General features: G+C 44.7%; 1 protein-coding gene across 1 annotated transcript in view; it reads left to right on the top strand.

Annotated features, from left to right (window-relative positions):
* LOC147717186 (voltage-gated delayed rectifier potassium channel KCNH8-like) overlaps nucleotides 1–20,445 on the top strand; it is a 429,742-nt gene that overhangs the window by 397,063 nt on the left and 12,234 nt on the right. Inside the window, exons 2-3 of the mRNA XM_086919846.1 lie at nucleotides 11,140–11,373; nucleotides 14,679–14,810. Coding sequence (XP_086775972.1) covers nucleotides 11,140–11,373; nucleotides 14,679–14,810 — 366 coding nt within the window. The remainder of the gene's footprint in view (nucleotides 1–11,139; nucleotides 11,374–14,678; nucleotides 14,811–20,445) is intronic.

Raw genomic sequence — 20,445 nt, forward strand, 5'->3', positions numbered from 1 at the left:
CTGGACACCAGCTTTGACCCTGAGCGATAGCTAAAAGGCATTATAGGAAGAAATGAGGTGAGAAGAAAAAGATTAAAAACACTGACAGAGGGATGAAAAAGGACCTGCAGGAGTGAGATAGAGACTGGGAGTGTAAAGTGATGGAAGACAGACGCATGAGGCGCAGTCAAGACTAGGTAGCCTTGGTATTCAGCAACACTAGCATTTGGCCGCACCAGCAACGGGTTTTTTAAGAAAAGCTACGGGCCCGAGCACTGTGGTTTTTTTTTTTTAAGTATTTTTCTCTTTCTAGGTTCAGATATCTATCCATTCTTGACTGATCTGTTTGTTATTTGTTTTATTATTAAGTTTATTAATATTAATATAATTTACATTTATTAAGCACACTGCTACCTGAAAAGGTGCCCTGGCCCTGAATATAGATGCTGATACAGCTAGAATATAGGTGCTTTTTGCGCATCATAAGGCTGCCTGATGGCACTCAAGGGGTAAAGGTAGTAGCAGTGGGGAGGGCACAAGGGGGGCGGAGGATGGTCACCAGAAGACAGGGAAAGGGGGCGAAAGAGGAACTGAGCTGAAGCCCTGTAGATTCCTTAGCACAGCAGTTTCTCCCCAGACTTTCAAGGGAGTGCTTTGAGGAGCCGGTCTGGGGGGGTCTGAGAGGCACATCAGAAAGGAGGGATGAATTGGGGGAGGGGAAGGGAAAAGGCAGATGTTTTAGGCTCATTGTTGCCACTAATTGCTGATACAAGGTACTCCTATTGTGTTTTATCAAAACCGTTTAACACGATACGCGTTATTTTTAATTAATTTCACTCTGTTCAAAATGGTTTTCGTTTTATCAGCCTCGAGAGGAATAAATGCTTAGTCAGGCAACATTCGCTCTCAGATTAGTTTTCTTTTTTTTTCTTTAAAGGCACAGTAACATGGCTGTGTTTGTATAATATTCCTTGGCCTCTGCTTAGCTCGCTCCCACCGTCTAACTTTGAGGGTTTGTTTCTCTCCTGAAGTCAAGCGTTTCCACAAGGCTGGAATGTCCTCTGGCGGCCGCCATATTGCCTCCCCCTGGTGCCTACATCCCATGTTGCAGGAGTGCAGAAAGCTAAGGTGGCCTTGGCAGTATGTGATTGGATGAAAAACAGAGCGGTGGATGTGTCATATCAAGACCTGCGTCAGTGTCCCCACTCCCAGGGTCCTGTGCGTGGACGTTTTAAGGCACGCTTTATAACTGTGGGCAGTTGCCCAGGGCCTCAGTCTCTTAGGGCCCCACCTGATATGGGGCTCATCAAATGCTCCCATGAGCCTGCAGAGACATCAAGTCATATGTGTGTAAACCGAGATTTTTTAAATATTATTTTATATTTTTTTTAAGTGGGATGGACAGGTGTGATTGGCTTGTGGGGTCCATCAGCAAATTTTGCAGGTAAGGATGTTCATATAATTTTGTTCATGCAAGAAAACTGTTCACGAAAATGTGTCCATTTTTTGGCAAGGTAATACAGCATTTACTCTGAGTACTATAAAATATGTTAATAATACCTGCTGCCACAATGCTTGCAAATGTACAGAAGCCGTGGCATCAAGCTCGAGTAAAACAAGTTATTTCAATTACATATGGAGAAGATAGTGCACAGCTTATCTGTAAAATGCCTTTGAGAAGTAATAGCTTTAGCAACGGAAAGAGAAACCACTATCATAATGACACGGTACATGCATTCTAATTCTTACATGTTGACATAGAGAGCATGAGCTGATGTTATGCAGAGCATGTTAGCCAGGGCACAAGTCCTAAAAAACAAGTGGGGGGATTAACCTAGTTAATCAGTATGCAAGTGACATCACGGCGCGTGACACTACGTTGCGAATCGTCATAGCACGTGATATCTCGGCGCATGACATCATAAGAAGTGACATCAGATCTTAAGCTCACATATATGTTTAACATGTCTATCATGAGTACATTGGAGCACATTTCCAGTATACAGGAAAACCCTCCTGAAGATTCACACTTTGGCAAGTTACACATAAAACAATGTTGCCTTTTGTCAGTGTAAACGTTCTCTACCCATAGTGCTTTACAAGAAAAAATAGTGATGTTTAAATTATTAAAACACCTCCTCAGGGGTAGTAAGCACTATATAAATGCAATTTGCTTTTTGTAAATACTGGGAAAGACCAACACATCCGATGGTCTTACGGTGCATGCATATCTCCTAAACAGAGCCCAAACAAAGTGAAAAGCTACCTCTGTTAAGTATGCGTGAAGTGCTAACAAGGTGTGAGCCTTTGTGTCCCCTCCGCTTCATTTGCATAAAGTGTGAGGCTCCTGACTGCTGCCAGCCAAGAGACTGGAGCAAAAGGAGGCTGATGACCCCTCGGATTCGGCCCTTCTTATGGGCCCAGCAGGAGTCTGAACTAAGAAACCCCCCTTGCTGCCTGCACGTTGTTACGGATGGAAAGCAGGCAACAAGGTGCAGGCGCTGCTGAATGTGTCCTGGTGTTTGCAAATTACACTGGGACGGGTTCAGCACATTATTCAGTGGGACCCAACGTCTTGGCAGTGTGGACAGAGTCCACCCTGTGAAAAGAGTGGGTGTACGCCTTGTACCCCTGACTTGTGCCCTGATGTTAGCTATGACTCCTAGTTGGACTTTATTGTGAAGGTCCAAGCTTCTCACTTTTTCTTGCGCCCCCAAGAGCCCTGGTTTTTCCTCAAATGTTCCTCCATTCATCCTTACTTTACATCCTGATGCATTCAATAACCTTCTCCCTGCTGAGAGACTCAGGAAGACATGAGCAACCAGTCGCAGAGTCTGGGTGCCGACTCACTGAACTCCTAAGCTGCCTGCCTTGTTGGCTCATCCTTATTTTGGAGGGAAGATCCCACAGCTGCTGCTCATGCTGGGCCTGTGCTGTGCTTGCACTGATGCTGCCTTCAATTTGCCTGTTCAGAGTGTGATAGGAGCTCCCACAGCTGTTCTCTGTTCTAGACAGCAGCCAGACATCTAAAATACCCCTCACTTGGAACCATCTCCTCATTGGCTCTGAAAGATTGAGCACAGTGAACAAGCTCAGTGCTACTTAGTAAGATTTGGGGGTAAATGCTACATTTCACAGCTTAATTTGGATATATATATAAAGGGAAATAATCTAAGAGATCAATAGCTATCGGGTGAAGCTAGTGTTCCTCAGGAAATTTGGGGAATACACTCCCTAGAAAGAAACTTTTGAAAAATGAAGCCATGTTTGCAAATTATTTGGCTAAAAAGCTAAAGAGTTTATATGCAGATCGGATGCTACCCTCTTGAAACACTGTAGCACTTTTATGGCAAACCAGACAAATCCTATTACTGCCAGAGATTTTGGGAGTTTCGCCAAGAAAACACGGTAACAAGTGGTAGCAAGATAGAATATTTATAGGTCCAGTGTGCTTTAAAAGTATCTATAAAGCCATAGGGGCACATTAGGTTGGCGGGTGGACTTTTTCCGCCCACAATCCCAACACAAACAGGGATCGCCAGCCATAAGGCGGGCGCATCCAGCATTCCTGTCATTGTGGTGGGCGGTGCTGACTGCACCGCCCGCCACAATGCCAGGAAGGTATGCTGTGCACTTCAATGCACAACATGGCAGGCACCGCGCGGAGCCTGCCATGTTGTGCAGGGAACTGCTGGGGGTACCATAGGTACCCCCCATGTGCACCCCCCACCCCCCAGAATCCCTGGGGGCCCGCTACGGGCCCCCAATGTTAAAAACCGCCTGCCTTTCCACCACGGAAAGGCACATCCCCGCCGTCATAGTAAAATGGATGGCGATGTCTACCACACACCGCCACCATATAAACTGCTTTTCCGCCCGGTAGGCAATTGGGCGGATTGCCTACTGGGGGAAAACCGGCGGACGGTCTTCCCGTCCGCCAGGGTCCCCCCCTCCATGGTAATGTGGCGGGCAGAAATTAGAGGCGGCCGGTGGATTTTGGCGGGCGGATCGCCACTGCCATACGGGCGGTGGTGATCCGCTCGTTATCATAATGGGCCCCATAGTCTTTACAGACAGTTAACTTATTGTGGTATGCAATTTGACCCAGCTTCCTACTATTTTGAAGCAGTGACCGGTACCTTTTTCATTTTCCTTCATACCCATCTTCATCTCCTTCAATTTTCCCATCCTGCCACTTCCAAGTACATTTGGACACCTACAATAGCAATCCCACTATGCTTGCAGGTGTCAGGGTGAAAATATGAAAAGTTACATGAAATCAGTAGTCAACAGGGTTATCCCTCATTTTTCGATTAGACTAATCTTGCAGGAGTTGCCTTCGCATAGCACTACAGATGGTAATGTCATACAATCTCTTATCAATTTACATGATGAAGTGCTTCACTTGACTCATTAATAATAGTCAAAGCTCCAAGTGCTCTCTAACACCAAGGAAATAACATCTGCAACGTGTAGGTGTAGACTCATGTGCCTGTTGACATTGCTCCTATTACCATTGTACTTCCATCGGATTCGGCCCCCCTTACTGCATACTGTGACTCCCCCTTGCTGCTCGCCTACATCTGTCCATTTTATTACCCTCCTGGGTGCAATTGTACTGTAATATGTGACCTTTCCTGTGTTTTTTCTCCCTCCTACTTGATATGAATATTGCATTAAATGGCCAAATATATGAAGTAGGGCCACGTGTTCCTTGTGGCTACTTTATGACTAAAATTATGGCACTATGCCATGGAGGCCACTTTATGCCAGGGACACCATAAGATCTAGAATGTCCTCATAATGCCAAGGAGGGAAGTCTGAAACCCAAAATGCTCACCCCATATTTCTTAAGTATCCGTGCCACCTCATTCTACACCTTCAGACACTTCAATTCTCAGTTTCGTTCACCTTCATTTTCCAAGATTGCCTCTGGCCTGAATACCTTATTTTCTCTCTCTTGCCTCAGTCTCTCAGTTTCCTTCTTATCGTCCCTAAATTTGTGTTCCTTCCCGCTACTTATCCTCCTTCTTTGCGTATCTCAGTCTTAGCCATTTGCCTTATCCTCCTATTTTCAATCTCATTGTCCTCCTTATCACTCTTCCTCCACCATCACTCCAATTCCCCACTTCTTAATATTGTTTCCGAATCCACCCTTCTCACTATGCCTGGACGTTTACCTTGAATTCTTTTCCTGTCCTCTTTCTTTTATTAGGTTCTCCAAACATATTTCTTTCTTTCTTTCTCTCCTTTCTCCTCTTGACTTTGTTATTGTTCCCCTTTCTTTACTTCAATGTTTCTTTCTTTCACCACTTATTCAATCTCATCTCAGATTCATTCTCATCTCAGTCATGTTTATTTTCTCTGTTTTTTCCTTTTCCAACTCATCTTTCTTTATTTCTGACCTTCATCAGGTTCTGATGTCACTATTGATTGTTATACTCTCCAGGTTTCTGAATGACATGTTTTTAACTTATATGAATATTTGATGTGACTTGATGATGTATATGTTTTTAAATCTCTTTTATATATTTTGAATCTTACAAGGATCCTGCTAATAAAAACATTGTATATATTTTTTTTGTTTTCCATTTAACTGTTTGTTATTTGGCCGTGTGGGTATGATTGTTTGGTCATGATGTTTGTTTCAGGTCAATTGCAATGGACGGGAGGAGTATTATGTGGTGGCTAGGGCCAAACTATCTGATTCCCCCTCAATGCATGAATAAATGCATTGCCAAGCTTTACAAAGCCAAGTTATACTACTAGGAGTTACTCTGAGCTTAGAACCATGAACTTTATGTAACTTAAGTTTGAGGCAGGGGCATACCTTCAGAGGTCTGGGGGTTAGGTTGTGGTGTTCCACCCCCCTAAAAAATGTATTCTGTAATAAATAGTAGGGTACAAGATATTTCAGTCGAGTATGGCGAGGTGTCTGTCAGATTTCACCTGAGCGTTTTACATAAACACAGACAAAATCACACCAACTCACTCTCTCATCTCTGTTTTGAAGGCCTTAAAAAATGTTGGTTCCGTTGAAAAAATATTGTTTTAATACTCCCAGCAATGTGCACTGCCCCTTAAGCCCCCACCATCACACCCTGCTTCTCATATAATGCATTTTCACAAGCTATACCAGCGCCATTATTGGGAGATCTGAAGTTCACCCCCCCCCCCCATCATATTGACCGAACTACTCCCCTGGTTTTAGGTCCATGCTAACTGAAAATGTGATTACCACTTAGCTGCAAATGTTAGTTGAAGAGCCCTGCGCCACCCAACTTTCATCATGGAGAATCACTCTTGCCGCTGCTATTGACGTTAGCTGTGGGTTTCAATATTGGTTGGTGGGGAGGTCAAAAAGTTATTTTTGCATGGGGGGCATGTCTGTTTAGTCTATCTATTGTCTTTTTTTCACCTGTTGCATGGGGCTCTCTGCTTGGCTGTTGAGTTGAGTTTGGTTTTGTATAAGTTAAGGTTTTAGATGAAGATAGGCTGGCGTGTGGTAGCATGTAGAAGCAGATGGGCTCAGTGAAGAGTCCTCAAGCCTGCTGAGGTGAAGACATTTTCCCCAGGAAGTCTCCTCTGTGAGATTTCCTTGGTGAACTCTCCTCGGTGAGTGAGGCTGTGGCCTATAGCCTCCTTTTAAATGTACTACTATGAAGAATGCTGACCCTTTATAACATCAAGACAGGGGAAAGGCAGGCAGAATCCTATTTACCTTTGGAATGAATAAAAAGATGTGAGTTAGTCCCTGATGTAATAATACCAACATTGACAAGACTGAAGACCGAAACGTCTTTAGATGGAAAGAATCTCAGGAGAAGAATGAATGTGTGACTGAGTAACCTTGACAGCTCAAGAAAACTTTCTGATGGTGAGGGCAAGGGTGTCATCTGCATCATGCAGGCAAGGAAAACTGGCACTGTAGCCACAGTTTGGTAGGAAAATACTGCCATAATAGCCTGGAAGCTGCCTGCCAAGATATCCCTTCAAGCTCTCCCTCCTCAAATTGCACAAGTCCTCCATTGTCATGAACACCCACCTTTATTTACCCTCTCCTTCATTAGAGTGAGCCCGGGCAGCGCATGCGCTGCTCTGCGAGGCATGCTGTATTCTAGTATAGACTCAAAGTCCCTCCTTAGTCCCGCCTTGTCTACATTTGTAACCTACCATGAGGACTGGCCCGTTTACTTCTGTTGTTACACAATGTGTCTTATTTAGTCTGTAAGCACTATTTTGTTTAATGAGTTTCTCCTACTGAAGGCGCAACATGCTTTCACTTTCCAAGCAGGGTGGGACAATGGCGGCCGCGTCTATGAAATGAAATAGGTCTTGTATTTACAAGAGTTTGAGCTATTGGCTTTGTAAATTACAATGTCTTTTATTTATGTGTTAATTATCAAAACAAATAAATAAAAGGCATTGTCATTTACAATGCCAATAGCTTAAACTTGCACAAATACGATACCTATTGCATTGCAAATGCTTGTTTGTATTCGTATTAGGCCTTTATCTGGAAACAAGCACGCTCCAATTGTAGGGCACGAGGTCTGTGCTCCAGAAGCTGCTGTTCTTGTGACTCGGCAGGCAGTCCTTAAGGTGGGCCTCTTTACTCACTTCTCGCACTGGCACATGTTTGTGCGATGTCGGATGTTGGTTTCCCAGAGATACCCTTCTTCTTTTCTATGGGTCCTACCCTCTCTGACTCCATTTCTGGTCTATCTCCGCGGGGCGCAACTGCCCATGATAGTGCTGGTGGTGGGAGGGTGGCAGGGTTTTGATAAGGCACTGGATTGCGGACCGGGCTGCAAACGTGCACTGGGGCAGGCAGCAGACTGCTGATGAGGGGCGGGCGCCTCCTGGGACCGCGCTCTCTCCCTCCTGTGCAGCGGAGGTCGGTCTATTGCTCCGGCCAAATACTTTTTACCAAACTTGGCCATTTCCTACGCACTTGCGATTCTTTCTCGTGTACACTTTAATTTCCAAATTACAATTTGACTTTTGATTTCTCAACATGGTAAGTCCTTTAATATTATCTCACCCCAGCTGGCATATGCAATTTCTTTGGTTATAGATTCATATTTTATATCATATGACAATTTACCTAGAACAACATAAATTTATGCTGCCCTAGTTAGCTCCTTAAGAGTGAAATGTAACATACCGAAAACAGACAATACACAAGTCTTTCTTCAGACTCATTAGGTATTTCGTAATCCCTCATTTCATTATACAAATAGTTGTCAAGTTAACAATTAACATTTCATTTATCATCATAACCGCCATTGAATATTATCTTGCCAGCCACAATGAGCATACTCACATCCATTTAAGGCATGTCAGTATCGTTCAAAATAGTCCATGTTTTTAGGTCAAGCCTAGCGCAGTGCGAATGCGCTGCACTAGAAAATGACTTCTTGGAATCCCTTCAGCTTTTCAGCAAACTTGTGCGTGTGGCTAAAAAAAAACCACACGTACGAGTTTTCTGAAAAGCTGAAGTGATTGGCCATTGCATGTGACTTTAAAAAATGTAAAGCCCGCAATTGGCCAAAGGCGGGTGCGTGTCCCGCCTTCTATCTAAACGTTAACTCTCCTGGCCTAGGGAGTTCAGGAGCAAGCAGCAGCACGGCCAGATGCCAGCTGCTTTCCTGACATTCCTTTGCTTGTCTTCATCTGCCGTGTTTGCCCGCTCCCACCAACCCTCTGAGATTGCTGTTTTTTCCCCTTACAGCGCGCGCACATTGCACACCACACGTGGGCCAATGTTCTTTAATTTAAGGTAGGCGTGTTTCCTGTGCCTTGTTTAGCATATTCCAACTAAAGAAACAGTTACGCAGCAAAATAGGCTTTCTATTTACAGTTCTGTAAGGACCACATGTTCTCTTACTGATGCTTGGTCAGAGCAAAACGTATCAAAAAAAAAAAAAAATAAGAGCGACTCAAAACACAAGATTTATTCTTTTAAATAGAACATATTCTACTATTCATGTTCTTGCCGATTACGTTAGAGAAACACATTTTGTTCACAATAACTGATTAAAAGAGCTGACGATAATATGCAAACCTAAAACAAAATAACAGTACTGTACTAATTTCTTAAGGCAATGGTTCCAACATTTTATTACACATTTGCTAATATTTCACAACGGCGCACCCAAGCACTATATATGGCAATGACACCACTGAAAGCTTTTTTATCAAAAATAATATTCTGGATTCCGCAATAAATAAGTAACAAGAAAACATCTGCTGTGTTTGGAGTTAAGGTGAAGAATCTCCCAAGACCAGATTACATAAAATACTGTGGTGCAATATGTGTTAAAAAGATAGAAAACGGTCGATGAAAAGAAAGGCCAATGCAAGAGCAGGAAATAGTCAATTTTTCTGAAGCTGGTAATAGAAAAGCGGTTGTGTGAGCCTTTCAAAATCTTCAGAATGGCACACCCTTCAAGTTAAGACTTCTTCCCACATTTCATACCAGTCTTTTCCCTGCATGTCATCACCTTATACAGGACTGCTGTTATACCAACTCTTAACAAACCTACATATTGAAATGAAGGTGACAAGATCTAGGGCTCATTATTGCTTTGTATACAATGATAACATTATTATTAAATACATAAAATCTCATCACCTTCCCCAGGAGGAGTAGTAATGGCACAACACAATATTATCAGAGCACCTTTAACATAGCACAGCATTACATAGCACAAAATGGGGAGGAGCAAGAAGGAAACCAAGCGTCGACATGCTGCGTGAATATCTGCTAAAGAGGTTTTGCAAAAGCTAAACTTGAGTTCATTCCTTAAAGCGATCAGCATGAAAATTAACCTTCTTATATCATGAATGATGAATTATTCTTTAAGGTGTAAAGCCGATGACAGAGCTTAGTCATAGATAAAAGCATATTGCAAGTAAACAGACAGACTTTAAAGGCCTTTTTTAACAGAAGAGGATTTCTTACTGTAACAAGCATTCTCATAGCCAATAGGTCTCGTCTTTGGGACCTTATAAGTGCTTAGCCATGCAACAGTTGATGTTGTTGCACCAAGGATATTGTGCTGGATGACTAAACACTTATGAGGTCCCAAAGGCGAGACCTATTGGTTATGCCAATGTTTGTTTGAAGATGTTGTTCTAGAAACTAGACCGCACACACATTTTTTAAATAACAACTATGAAAAAGGGTGAAAGATTTTTTTTTAAAAAACCTATGTTAAAAATACAACAAGGGTACAAAATCAGCTGACAGTGGTGCAGTCACTAGTGTCCTATTCTCTACAGATGTATGGCTAACGCCTCAGTTATATTAAGCCAAGTGGGCTCTCAAGTTTCTAAATTGATAATTTAGCAAGATTTTCATCTGCACAATTGTCGACATCTATCTCCACCCCTGGTGTGTCTCCCAACACCATCCAGACCAAAAGACATCATTTTGGTCCAGTCCCCTTGGTGGAATTTTTCAAAATGTCGCGATACTGTAGATCTCTGTTAGTAATTACACAAATGTGTCCTAAGATCCATTTTTTCACCTGGAACGTAGTGCTCCCTAAATATTTTTTTTCTACAGGGGCATTCTGTGTAATGTTTGACAAAGTAAGTTTAGAATTCTATAAATGTCCTTATGCCTCATAAATATATATAATGCACCCAGCTAGATAGTGTTGTTCAGTTATGTTTATTCAGACTTGGAAACTTATCTGATGATGTCACACCTTAGCTCCATATATAGTCTTTATTGCTAGCTTGATTGGTAAAATAGTTCAGCGGATGAGTGCCTATTATAGCCCGCTGCAAGGACTATACCTGTTGTTAATGGCCCTGAACCCGAGTTATAGACCACAGTCACAGGCGAGGGTCCATAGCAAGGGAAAGGACCTTTAACAATGGGTTATAGCTGAGGCAAAAGGGCTGTAAGGCTGTTAGAACATTCCACCCACTGAGGGTAGAATGTTCTAAATTAAAAAGGGAGAAACAGGAAGACAAACATTGGAATGTTGAAGCTCCGGGCTTATACCAGCCATTATAAGCCTGAAGCTACTCAATTGTCTTCAATGGAGCTCTCAACATTCCAATATTCTAATGAGAGATATATGTGACACTTTGGCCCTCATTACGAATGGCCTTGCTTATGCCTCTTTTCATGTTATTTTGCAGACAGCAACTTCATCCTTGCAAATGCCCAGGTGCACCGTGGCTTCCCTATCGTGTACTGCTCCGATGGCTTCTGCGACCTCACCGGCTTCGGACGGACAGAAGTCATGCAGAAGAACGGCAGCTGCCGCTTCCTGTATGGGGCAGAGACAAGCGACCCCGTTCTGCAGCACATCGAGAAGGTTCTAGAGGGGAAGCAGGAGTACCAGGCCGAGCTCTGCTTCTACAAGAAGAGTGGTGAGTTTCTGCAGCTCCAGGGATGCCGGGTGTCTATTGCCTTCTTTTTTTCCTTGAATGGCGGGTTACTTACCAGTAATTGTCATTACTCTAAGTACTGACCTACCTTGTCACAGGCCTAGTTCCTCGTCCTCCCAGCCGAACTGGGGCATCCCTGATGCCTGCATGGCTTGGTATTCCAGAAGCTACTTCTCCCTTCAGGAATCAAGGAAAGTCTGAAGCTTATGCTAGGGAACTTGAAATTCGCTGATGCATAACCCAAATTGTTAGGACTGGTTTGAGGAAAACTTAAGAGGAGGTAATATCTAATTTCATTTCATTTTGCATTACAAATGCTGTGCATTTTAAATATAAGAGGTGTGACTTGTGTATTCAGCTAGGAAACTCTCATCATAACTATTAAACTGTAAAGAAATGTACTGGGTACTAGTAATAAAAATGCTGGTCCCCTGATGAGATGAAAATCTAATGCTTTTACTTTTTCTATTTGTTCACCTCTAAAATTCCACGGTTTTCCTTATCTGGGACCACCCCGGTGCTCACCCAGCACAGCTTTAGGAGAATGGGAACCCCAAAAAAACACAACCCACCCAATCTGTCTTTTAGGGCTTAGTGCCTCCACCCCTGACCCAATTACAAGGGGGCTGCTCTTGGTTGTGTGTGTAATAATTGTGCTATGATACATGTGACTCAATGTTCACACACCACTATGAATGTCCTACTCTTTGACTGCTCAACCAAGATACCCCGAAGAGTCATGCACGCTTTGGAGAACCAGTCTTCAGTCGCAGACCCAGTATTAGGGTGAGCCCCTCACTCCCAGCATTATAGATACTGTTTCCAGCCTTAGGCTTTTAGCCTACAAAGAATAGCTTTCAAGCGTGCAGTCTAATTAGTTTATTTATTTGAGGTCTCATAAGGCACGTACAAGACTTGAGGGCATCTGAGCACTGTACAGTAGATAACACTTACAAACAGATGCTCGACAACATTGTAATGGTACTAACAATAATAATAAGAAAGCTAAAAGACTTAACCAAGTCAGCACCTTGAAAGGTTACAGAGAGGTCACTGTGTGGCCAAGTAGGATGACCAGAGAGAGATCAGAGAGTAGCAAACATTCCTGGGCAAGAGTCGCGTGGGCCCTGATCAGGTGTCCGGGCGCTGTGTTGACCAGTGATGAAAAGCATCTTAACCATAGAGCTAACCAGATCATTTCACAAAACATATGAGAGGAGTCTTTCTCTTTCGATGCAGCAAGGTGGGGGTTCAACTGCAGCAAACCACTTCTGGTTGCCAGATGTAAGGCCAGGACAGTGTTGGCATGAGGTGACGTGGCCACCAAACCCATCCTGATGAGCAGGGCGCCGGCTATTGGTATGAATGTCTTAAAGCTTCAGACTTTGGAACAAGCCCCCTGGCGTCATCAGAGGCAATGCATTTCAACTCAGTGGTTTGCCTACTTTCTACTAAGAATCATTTACACTGAGTGGGTTAAACTGTAGTGACAGGTAGAGTTACAACAAGGAGATCAGGATGGGGCAGAACTGAGAAGCAAAGGGGCAAAAGACAAGAAGCTGGGGATGGGAGGAGAGCTGAAAGATGAACAAGATGGTGAACAGGATGGCAGCACAGCGAGGGAAGAGATGCCACATGAAGCGGAGCCGAGGGGTTGACAAAAGTGAGGGGTAGGAAAGGCAAGGCAAAGGCTTTTACCAGTAATTTCACTTGAGTCTAACGCTGTGTCTACATTTACCCCTGCTGGCAAAGTGCGTTGTAGTTATCCCTATGGAACTAACTTCACCAAATCGTCTGCATCATCATGAGGAGAAGCTCCTGAAATGTTCCATCTGAGGGCATTGTTTATCTCAAGCTTGTTATAGGAATAAGCTTTTCGGTCTGAGGCCTCAGAGGAAGCAAACCCTCTAACCCATCACTGTGAGCTACTAACACACCAATGAGGAAGGGACAGGCAGCACTGTGTCCAGATGACTCATCCCATCACTCTAGGACAGCACAGCATGGTCAGGTCTGCATGGCTCCTTGGCCTCGGGGAAAGGGGGAGAAAGAGGGTTTGAGAGGGTAGGGCACAACTTCTTGAACAAGAAGTCAGACACCTGATTCAGCCCCATGGAAGGCCTGAAGTCTGTGCTAAAGTCTTGGGCTGTCTTTGAGTAGCAGGAACATCTGGTGATGGTGTCTGCACACCAGGGCATTGACAAAAGCAGAGAAAGCAGGTTTGTGCACAAGAAAAGACTGGGTGTATTTTAGGGGACCACAGGAAGGGTTCTGTCTGCAAGTGCACTACTCCATCTTTTGGAATATCACATTATTTTGAAACGCACAATGATAGCTCATCTATGTCATTCCATTACTGGAGATGAGAAGTGAAACTCTAGGGTCTTAGGGCCTCATTTAAGGTTTGACAGAGGGTCCGCCACACCGCTGGGGCTGCAGAGGACACACCTCACCAGCTCAACAGAGGACAACAGTGCAGTGGAACCTATGTGCCATAAGTATATCCTCTTTAGTGGTGGGAGCACCTCAGTCAAACACCATGGAGAAATGATGGACAATGTGGCATATTTCATCTTCTTAAGACCAGCCTCCAAAGCAGGTGTTTGTATTTAGAAAATATAAAATCAATGTAATTGATGCGCTGGGGGATTTCTCCCAGCACGCGAGGGAACTTGTTAGCTTTTTCCAGCACGGGCAGGAAAAGGGTGCTGGAAACAGGGCAGGTTTCCAACGCCATGCTAACTGGTGGCTGTGGTGTGCAGAGGGTGTTGCAGACAAGAAAGCTGGGTGCAGCTCCACCGCCACAATGCAGCGCTTTCCTACCTGCAAATGTGTGGGGACGGTGAGATGGACAGACAGGTGAGCGATCAATTTTTGACGGCTGTTTCATTATCTTCCAACTTTAAATAAACTCTTTAATTTGTGAAACAAGACTAATGACAAAAGTGTAAAAAGGAAAAAAGCCGCAAAATAATGATGTAGAAGTTCTACGTTTTATAGCGCATATTTCGCTTTTACGTTTCACACCAGTGACACATTTAAAAGTCAAATTACATTTCCTAGATATCTAAAATCACAGCTTTCCAGGAATTTACCCTAATTGTCCTTTGCTTGGCCTACTTTTGTTTCAAACATAAGGATGCATGTTCTCGGCAGGTCCCAGTGGACTCAGCTAGATACAAGACAGGAAAGGATACCACAGGGAAAAGTATGAAGCAAAAAAAAGAGTTGTGCAAATAATTCTGGGGCATTGCATGATCTGTGTTTCTCTTATTTTATGACTCCAGGGGCCCTCTTTTGGTGTCTGCTTGACATTGTTCCAATCAAAAATGAGAAAGGCGAGGTCGTCCTTTTCCTCTTCTCGTTCAAGGACATCACGGAGAGCCGGGCGAAGAGCCACCTGATCGACCGCAAGGAAGGTAAGGAACAGGCGAGCACTTTACTGTCGTGGGTGTTGGAACTAGTGGTGTCTTTGTGATGTGTTACTTCAATCAATCAATCAGAATCTTATAAAGCATGACTACTCACCCATGAGGGTCTCAAGGCGCTGGGGGTTAGGGGGAAGATAGGGTACCATCTGAACCACCAGGAACTGGAGGCAATGCAAGGGGTCTGTTTGTAGTGAGTTAGCTTCTGGGAATAGTGCCTAAGGCAGATAAAACTGCATTAAGCAAAACAACTTCAACAATTGATGCAAAGGTTGTACTGAAAGTAGTAGGAAAGTTGTGTCTTTACACAAAAGTAAGCCACAGCTGTAGCAGCAGTGACATCACATGGTCTTTGATCTGAGGTGACTTCATAGGAATGACATCACATGAACTTTGACCCCAATGATGTGGGTCATTGCTCACTAGCACTCAAAACGCTGGTAAGTTAACAACTTGGATGTATTGCAGAGCTATAGATTTCTGTAGGAAATCGTACATAGTGAACATAGTACATACATAGTGCGGACATAGTGGTTAGAAGGAGAGGAGGAGTCTGGGGTTGTGTTTTTTCAGTGATAGTATCAAATTGAGCAATAAAAGACTTACCCAACTAATGGCAGCTTTTTGATGGCAATCAACCAAGAGGAGGAAATGTTACTGCAACAAGATGGGGAAGGAAAGCCGACTGGTGGTGGAACAAGGATGTAACAGGACTGGATCGGGTGGGTTGAGGAAATTGAAGGAGCTTGGGGGAGTACGCAGAGTGCTGGGTAAGGACAGTACAAGGGGCTTTAGGGAAGAGGCCGAGATATGTATGGGAGCATCCCATACCAGCCATACCAGCCAGACCTTCAGGAAAGTGGATACAGGTAGGAGGTGGACACAGAATATATCCACCGGAAGGAGGCTCAGAAGAGAAAAACAGCAAGAGAGAAGTATTTGTAATGACTGGGTACGCAATTAGCAACCATGATTGCCTGTATTTGAGTATAAGGCCATACACATGCAGCTTAAGGGCACGGGTGCAGACATATTACCAATACTTGTCCATAGAACTCCATACATTGAATTTGGAGAAGAAGCATGGCCCTAAATGAACAAAAACCGAGAAAGGAGCTACAAAGAACAGTGTGCATGCACACATAAAACATCCGCTTCAAGAATAGTAACACTGTAGCTTTGCCGCTCCAGCAGTAGCCTAGCACCGGGATAATAAAAATGTAAGTCCAATACCAACCCCTACATCCACCTGCTCTGTTATGTTATGAAGGTTTGTATGGCGCATAATTACCTGGGAGGTTATTGTGGCTCTGAACAGTTGTGAGTCTAGCCAAATCTAGGGCCCAGTGGGACTACTTAAAAAGCCAGTTTTCTGCTCTACTGAACGAGTGTTTATGTGAATGGAAAATATTTGTTAAAAGCAGGACAGAGATGGCGTGTAAGTGTCAAAAATGGGGAGAGAATTTTCCATGGAGCTGCCCACATGGTGTGTTGATTGAAAGACGGTGCAGAGCTCACTGTACTTTAAGTGCAGAGACTGTAGCCTCATTTTGCCCTCGCAAGTGTTTTTTTCTGCACATAGCGGGTGTAGGAGTTTGCCAGTATACAGCACTACATGCAATGCCTGAAATACACTACTCTCATGCAAGCTCTTTTATGTAGTCCAATATTGACTGGACATGGCTTGTAGAAAGGAGAGCACAATGGCTTACCCAGTGAACGGAACAAGTCTAAACACTCAAAGATGAATGCGATTGTTTTTCCATCATTGGTCCCAAGATGCGACTTTGGAAGAGTAAGCCCCGGCGTCTGAGGGATGCTATTGGCTGCCTAGTCAGTTCAGAGGTAGGGAGGAGGAGAGTAGGCTTGTGTGTTCTGAAGGATCTAAATTGTGATCTACTTTCTGAATAGATGGAAGTCCCTGAGCATCTCTCTCTTGATGCTCACCCTCCCGCCTCTGTGGCTCATGCATCGAATGCAAGTCACTGGTGCCCACCAGCAGGGGTCGAAATGGCTGCTCGGGGCCTCTCTAGCCGAATGGTAATAGCCCATCATCCCTTGATTCTACTTAAGATTGGGCCTACCTAGGCTCCAGCGCGCTCCTTTCCATTAGCACAGCAGTACTCCTTCTAGGCTGCAGAGGCTAAAGTGCTTCTTCCTACCACACATTGGTCCTAAAAGCATGTGATGAAAGCAGGCTCATGAAATGTTCCTTCAGTAAAGGGGGCCAATTGAAATTCACAATTTGATTGTAGATAACAATTTCAGTTGTTAGGTTTTCCTTGATTACAGATGCTTTTCTTTCTTTTATTTTACAATTTTATCTCCTCCATAAAAGCTACCAGGCACACACAGACGTGGCAGCCTGGAACTTGAAGAAGTTTATTAAAATCTCTTTTTTATTCTGCTTTAATCTTCCTGACTTAGATCTGATCTCACCAATAGTTAGACTTCGTGCATGGACCACCATGCTGGCTCAAAAAATGTATGTCTTAATGACTGGTTTAGTTCTTCCTCTCTCATATGCCATGCCAATCAAGATATTCCTTACTGAGCAGCCCTCTTATTTGTAAGGGTAGCATGGAGGTTGAGTATTTTCACTGCTGGCTCCCTCTCTATGAAGTTCTCGATCAGAACCTCTCACTGCCTAGCTCTAAGTTTCCTTCAAGGGAGTAGCCAGAATATTAAAATAGCCCCCACTTTGAACTAAAGCGCTGATGCCACCAAGCACATGAAGCAGGTGAGCCAAACCCTCCATACAACAGCTTACTATTCTCTTCATGAATGTGCCTATTCATTCTTTCATGCTTCCATCCACCTACTGATAGCCACTACTTCACCTTTACATTCTGTCACCCATTCATTCTTTCATCCATCATTCAGTATTAACCCATTCCATCCATTCATTCAACCATCCATCCATCCACCCAAAACTGCTATTCATTCATCAATCCATCCACTCTGTCATCCAGCTATAGGATAGGATAAGATTTTGATTTATAGAGCGCTCGAATGCCGAGGCGTCTTGGCGCTGATGTGAGAAAAAAGAGATCTAACAGTACTGGTACTGATCAATTATGCCTCAGGGAACAGCCTTATTTTTATTTGCTTTCTGAACACTGTCCTGTTTGGTTGGAGTCTGAGTGTAGTAGGCAGTTGATTCCACAACCTGACTGCACAGTGCGATAGGCTCTTTCCACCCCATCTCGCTCTGTGGACTTAAGTGGCACAGATGAGGCCAGAATTAGCAGATCTAAGACTTTCTAGTAGGAATATACAAATAAAAGATTTTTCGAAGATCAGCCGCCCCTCCGCCATATAATGTCTTATGTACCAGACATAAGGCCTTAAATTCCATACGTTGCTGTATTGGAAGCCAGTGTAACGACTTAATGGCATCCATCCATTTATACACTCTGCCATTCATCCATTCTGCCATCCATTAAATCTACTCTGCCATCCACACTACTAATCTGCAATCCATCCATCTAGACTCTCTGCCACTCATCCATCCCTACACTCTGAATTTGAATGTAAATTTACAAGAATTTATATAGCGTGCGTATACCCAGCGGTTTCATGGCGCTAGAAGATGCTTAACCCAGAGGCAGAAAGCGGGGGAATTACTGAGATGGGAAGGCATGTGAAAAAAGAAAAGTCTTAAGAGCCCTGCGGAATTCAAGGTAGGAGGGAATCGATCTAATGTTCAGGGGGAGGGAATTCCAGAAAGTGGGGGCTAAGACAGCACATTTCAAGCCCCCTGATCTGCTTTTTTTAAATCGGGGAACAGAAAGAAAAAATTTAGTAGAGGAGTGGAGTTCTCTGTTGGGACGATAAACATTAATGGCGGATGAAATGAATACTGGGACAGTCCCCACCATGGCCTGAAAGGTAGTGCAACCCAACTTAAAAAGGGCCCGTTCTTTGATTGGCAACCAATGTAGAGATTTAAGTAGGGGGGTGGTATCTGCCATCCATCCATCTATCTAATCATCCATCTATCCTGCCATTCATCCATTGATCCACTCTACAATCCATCAATCTATCCATCGATTCACTCTGCCATCTTTCCACTCACTCGGCCATACATCCTACTAATCTGCGCTCCGTCCATGTAGACTCTCTGCCGCCCATCCATCTCTACACCATCCCTCCTACTACTCTGCACTCCGTCCATCTAGACTCTCCGCTGCCCATCCATCTCTACACCATCCCTCCTACTACTCTGCACTCCGTCCATCTAGACTCTCTGCCGCCCATCCATCCTTACACTCTGCCATACAACCACCTATCTAATCACCCATCCATTCTGCCATCCATCCATTGATCCTACTCTATCATCTAGCCAGCCACACACCCACTCTTCTATCCATTCATCCACTGCCATTCATCCATCAATCTATCGATCCATTCACTCTACCATCTTTCCACTCACTCTGCCATCCATCCATCCACTCTGCCATCCATCCTACTACTCTGCAATCCATCCATCTAGACTATGGGTACTCACAAACTTTCTCTCGGGGGCCAAATTTACAGTGTGGTTTGTGGCCGAGGGCCACACACACACACACCTCTCTATCTCTCTCTCTCTCTCTCTCTCTCACCCTCTGTCACCCTCACTCTGACTGTCTCCCTCTCTCTCTCTCTCTGTCCCACTCCCTCTCTCTCTCACACCCTCTGTCACCCTCTGTCACCCTCACTCTGACTCTCTCTCTCTGTGTCCCTCCCTCTGTCTATCTCCGTCTGTCTCCCTCCCTCTGTCTCCCTCCGTCTCTGTCTGTCACCCTATTTCAACCTCCCTCTGTCTGTCACCCTCTGTCTCCCTTCCTCTGTCTCCTTCTCTCTGTCTCCTTCCCTCTTTCTCCTTCCCTCTGTCTCCCTCCTTCTATCTCCCTCCCTTTGTCTCCCTCCCTCTATCTCCCTCCCTCTGTCTCCTTCCGTCTGTCTCCCTCTCCCTTCCTCTGTCTCCCTCCCTCTCTGTCTCCCTCTCTCTCTGTCTCCCTCTCTCTGTCTCCCTCTCCTTCTGTCTCCCTCTCCTTCTGTCTCCCTCTCCCTCTGCCTCCCTCTGTCTCCCTCCGCCTGCCTCCCTCTGTCTGTCTCCTTCCGTCTGTCTCCCTCTCTCTGTCTCCCTCTCTCTGTCTCCCTCTCTCTGCCTCCCTCTCTGTCTCCCTCCTTCTATCTCCCTCCCTTTGTCTCCCTCCCTCTGTCTCCCTCCCTCTGTCTCCTTCCGTCTGTCTCCCTCTCCCTTCCTCTGTCTCCCTCCCTCTCTGTCTCCCTCTCTCTCTGTCTCCCTCTCTCTGTCTCCCTCTCCTTCTGTCTCCCTCTCCCTCTGCCTCCCTCTGTCTCCCTCCGCCTGCCTCCCTCTGTCTGTCTCCTTCCGTCTGTCTCCCTCTCTCTGTCTCCCTCTCTCTGTCTCCCTCTCTCTGCCTCCCTCTCTGTCTCCCTCCCTCTCCCTCCTTCTGTCACCCTCTCACCCCCTCCCTGTCTCCCTCCCTCTGTCTGTCATTTTCTCATTGTTTGTCTTCCTCCGTCTGTCTCCCTCCGTCTGTCTCCCTCTGTCTGTCTCCCTCCCTCTGTCACCCTCCTCCCTCTGTCTCCCTCCCTCTCTCTGTCTCCCTCCCTC

The sequence above is a fragment of the Lissotriton vulgaris genome, chromosome 5 (assembly GCF_964263255.1).
Source record: "Lissotriton vulgaris chromosome 5, aLisVul1.2, whole genome shotgun sequence".
Taxonomy (NCBI): domain Eukaryota; kingdom Metazoa; phylum Chordata; class Amphibia; order Caudata; family Salamandridae; genus Lissotriton; species Lissotriton vulgaris.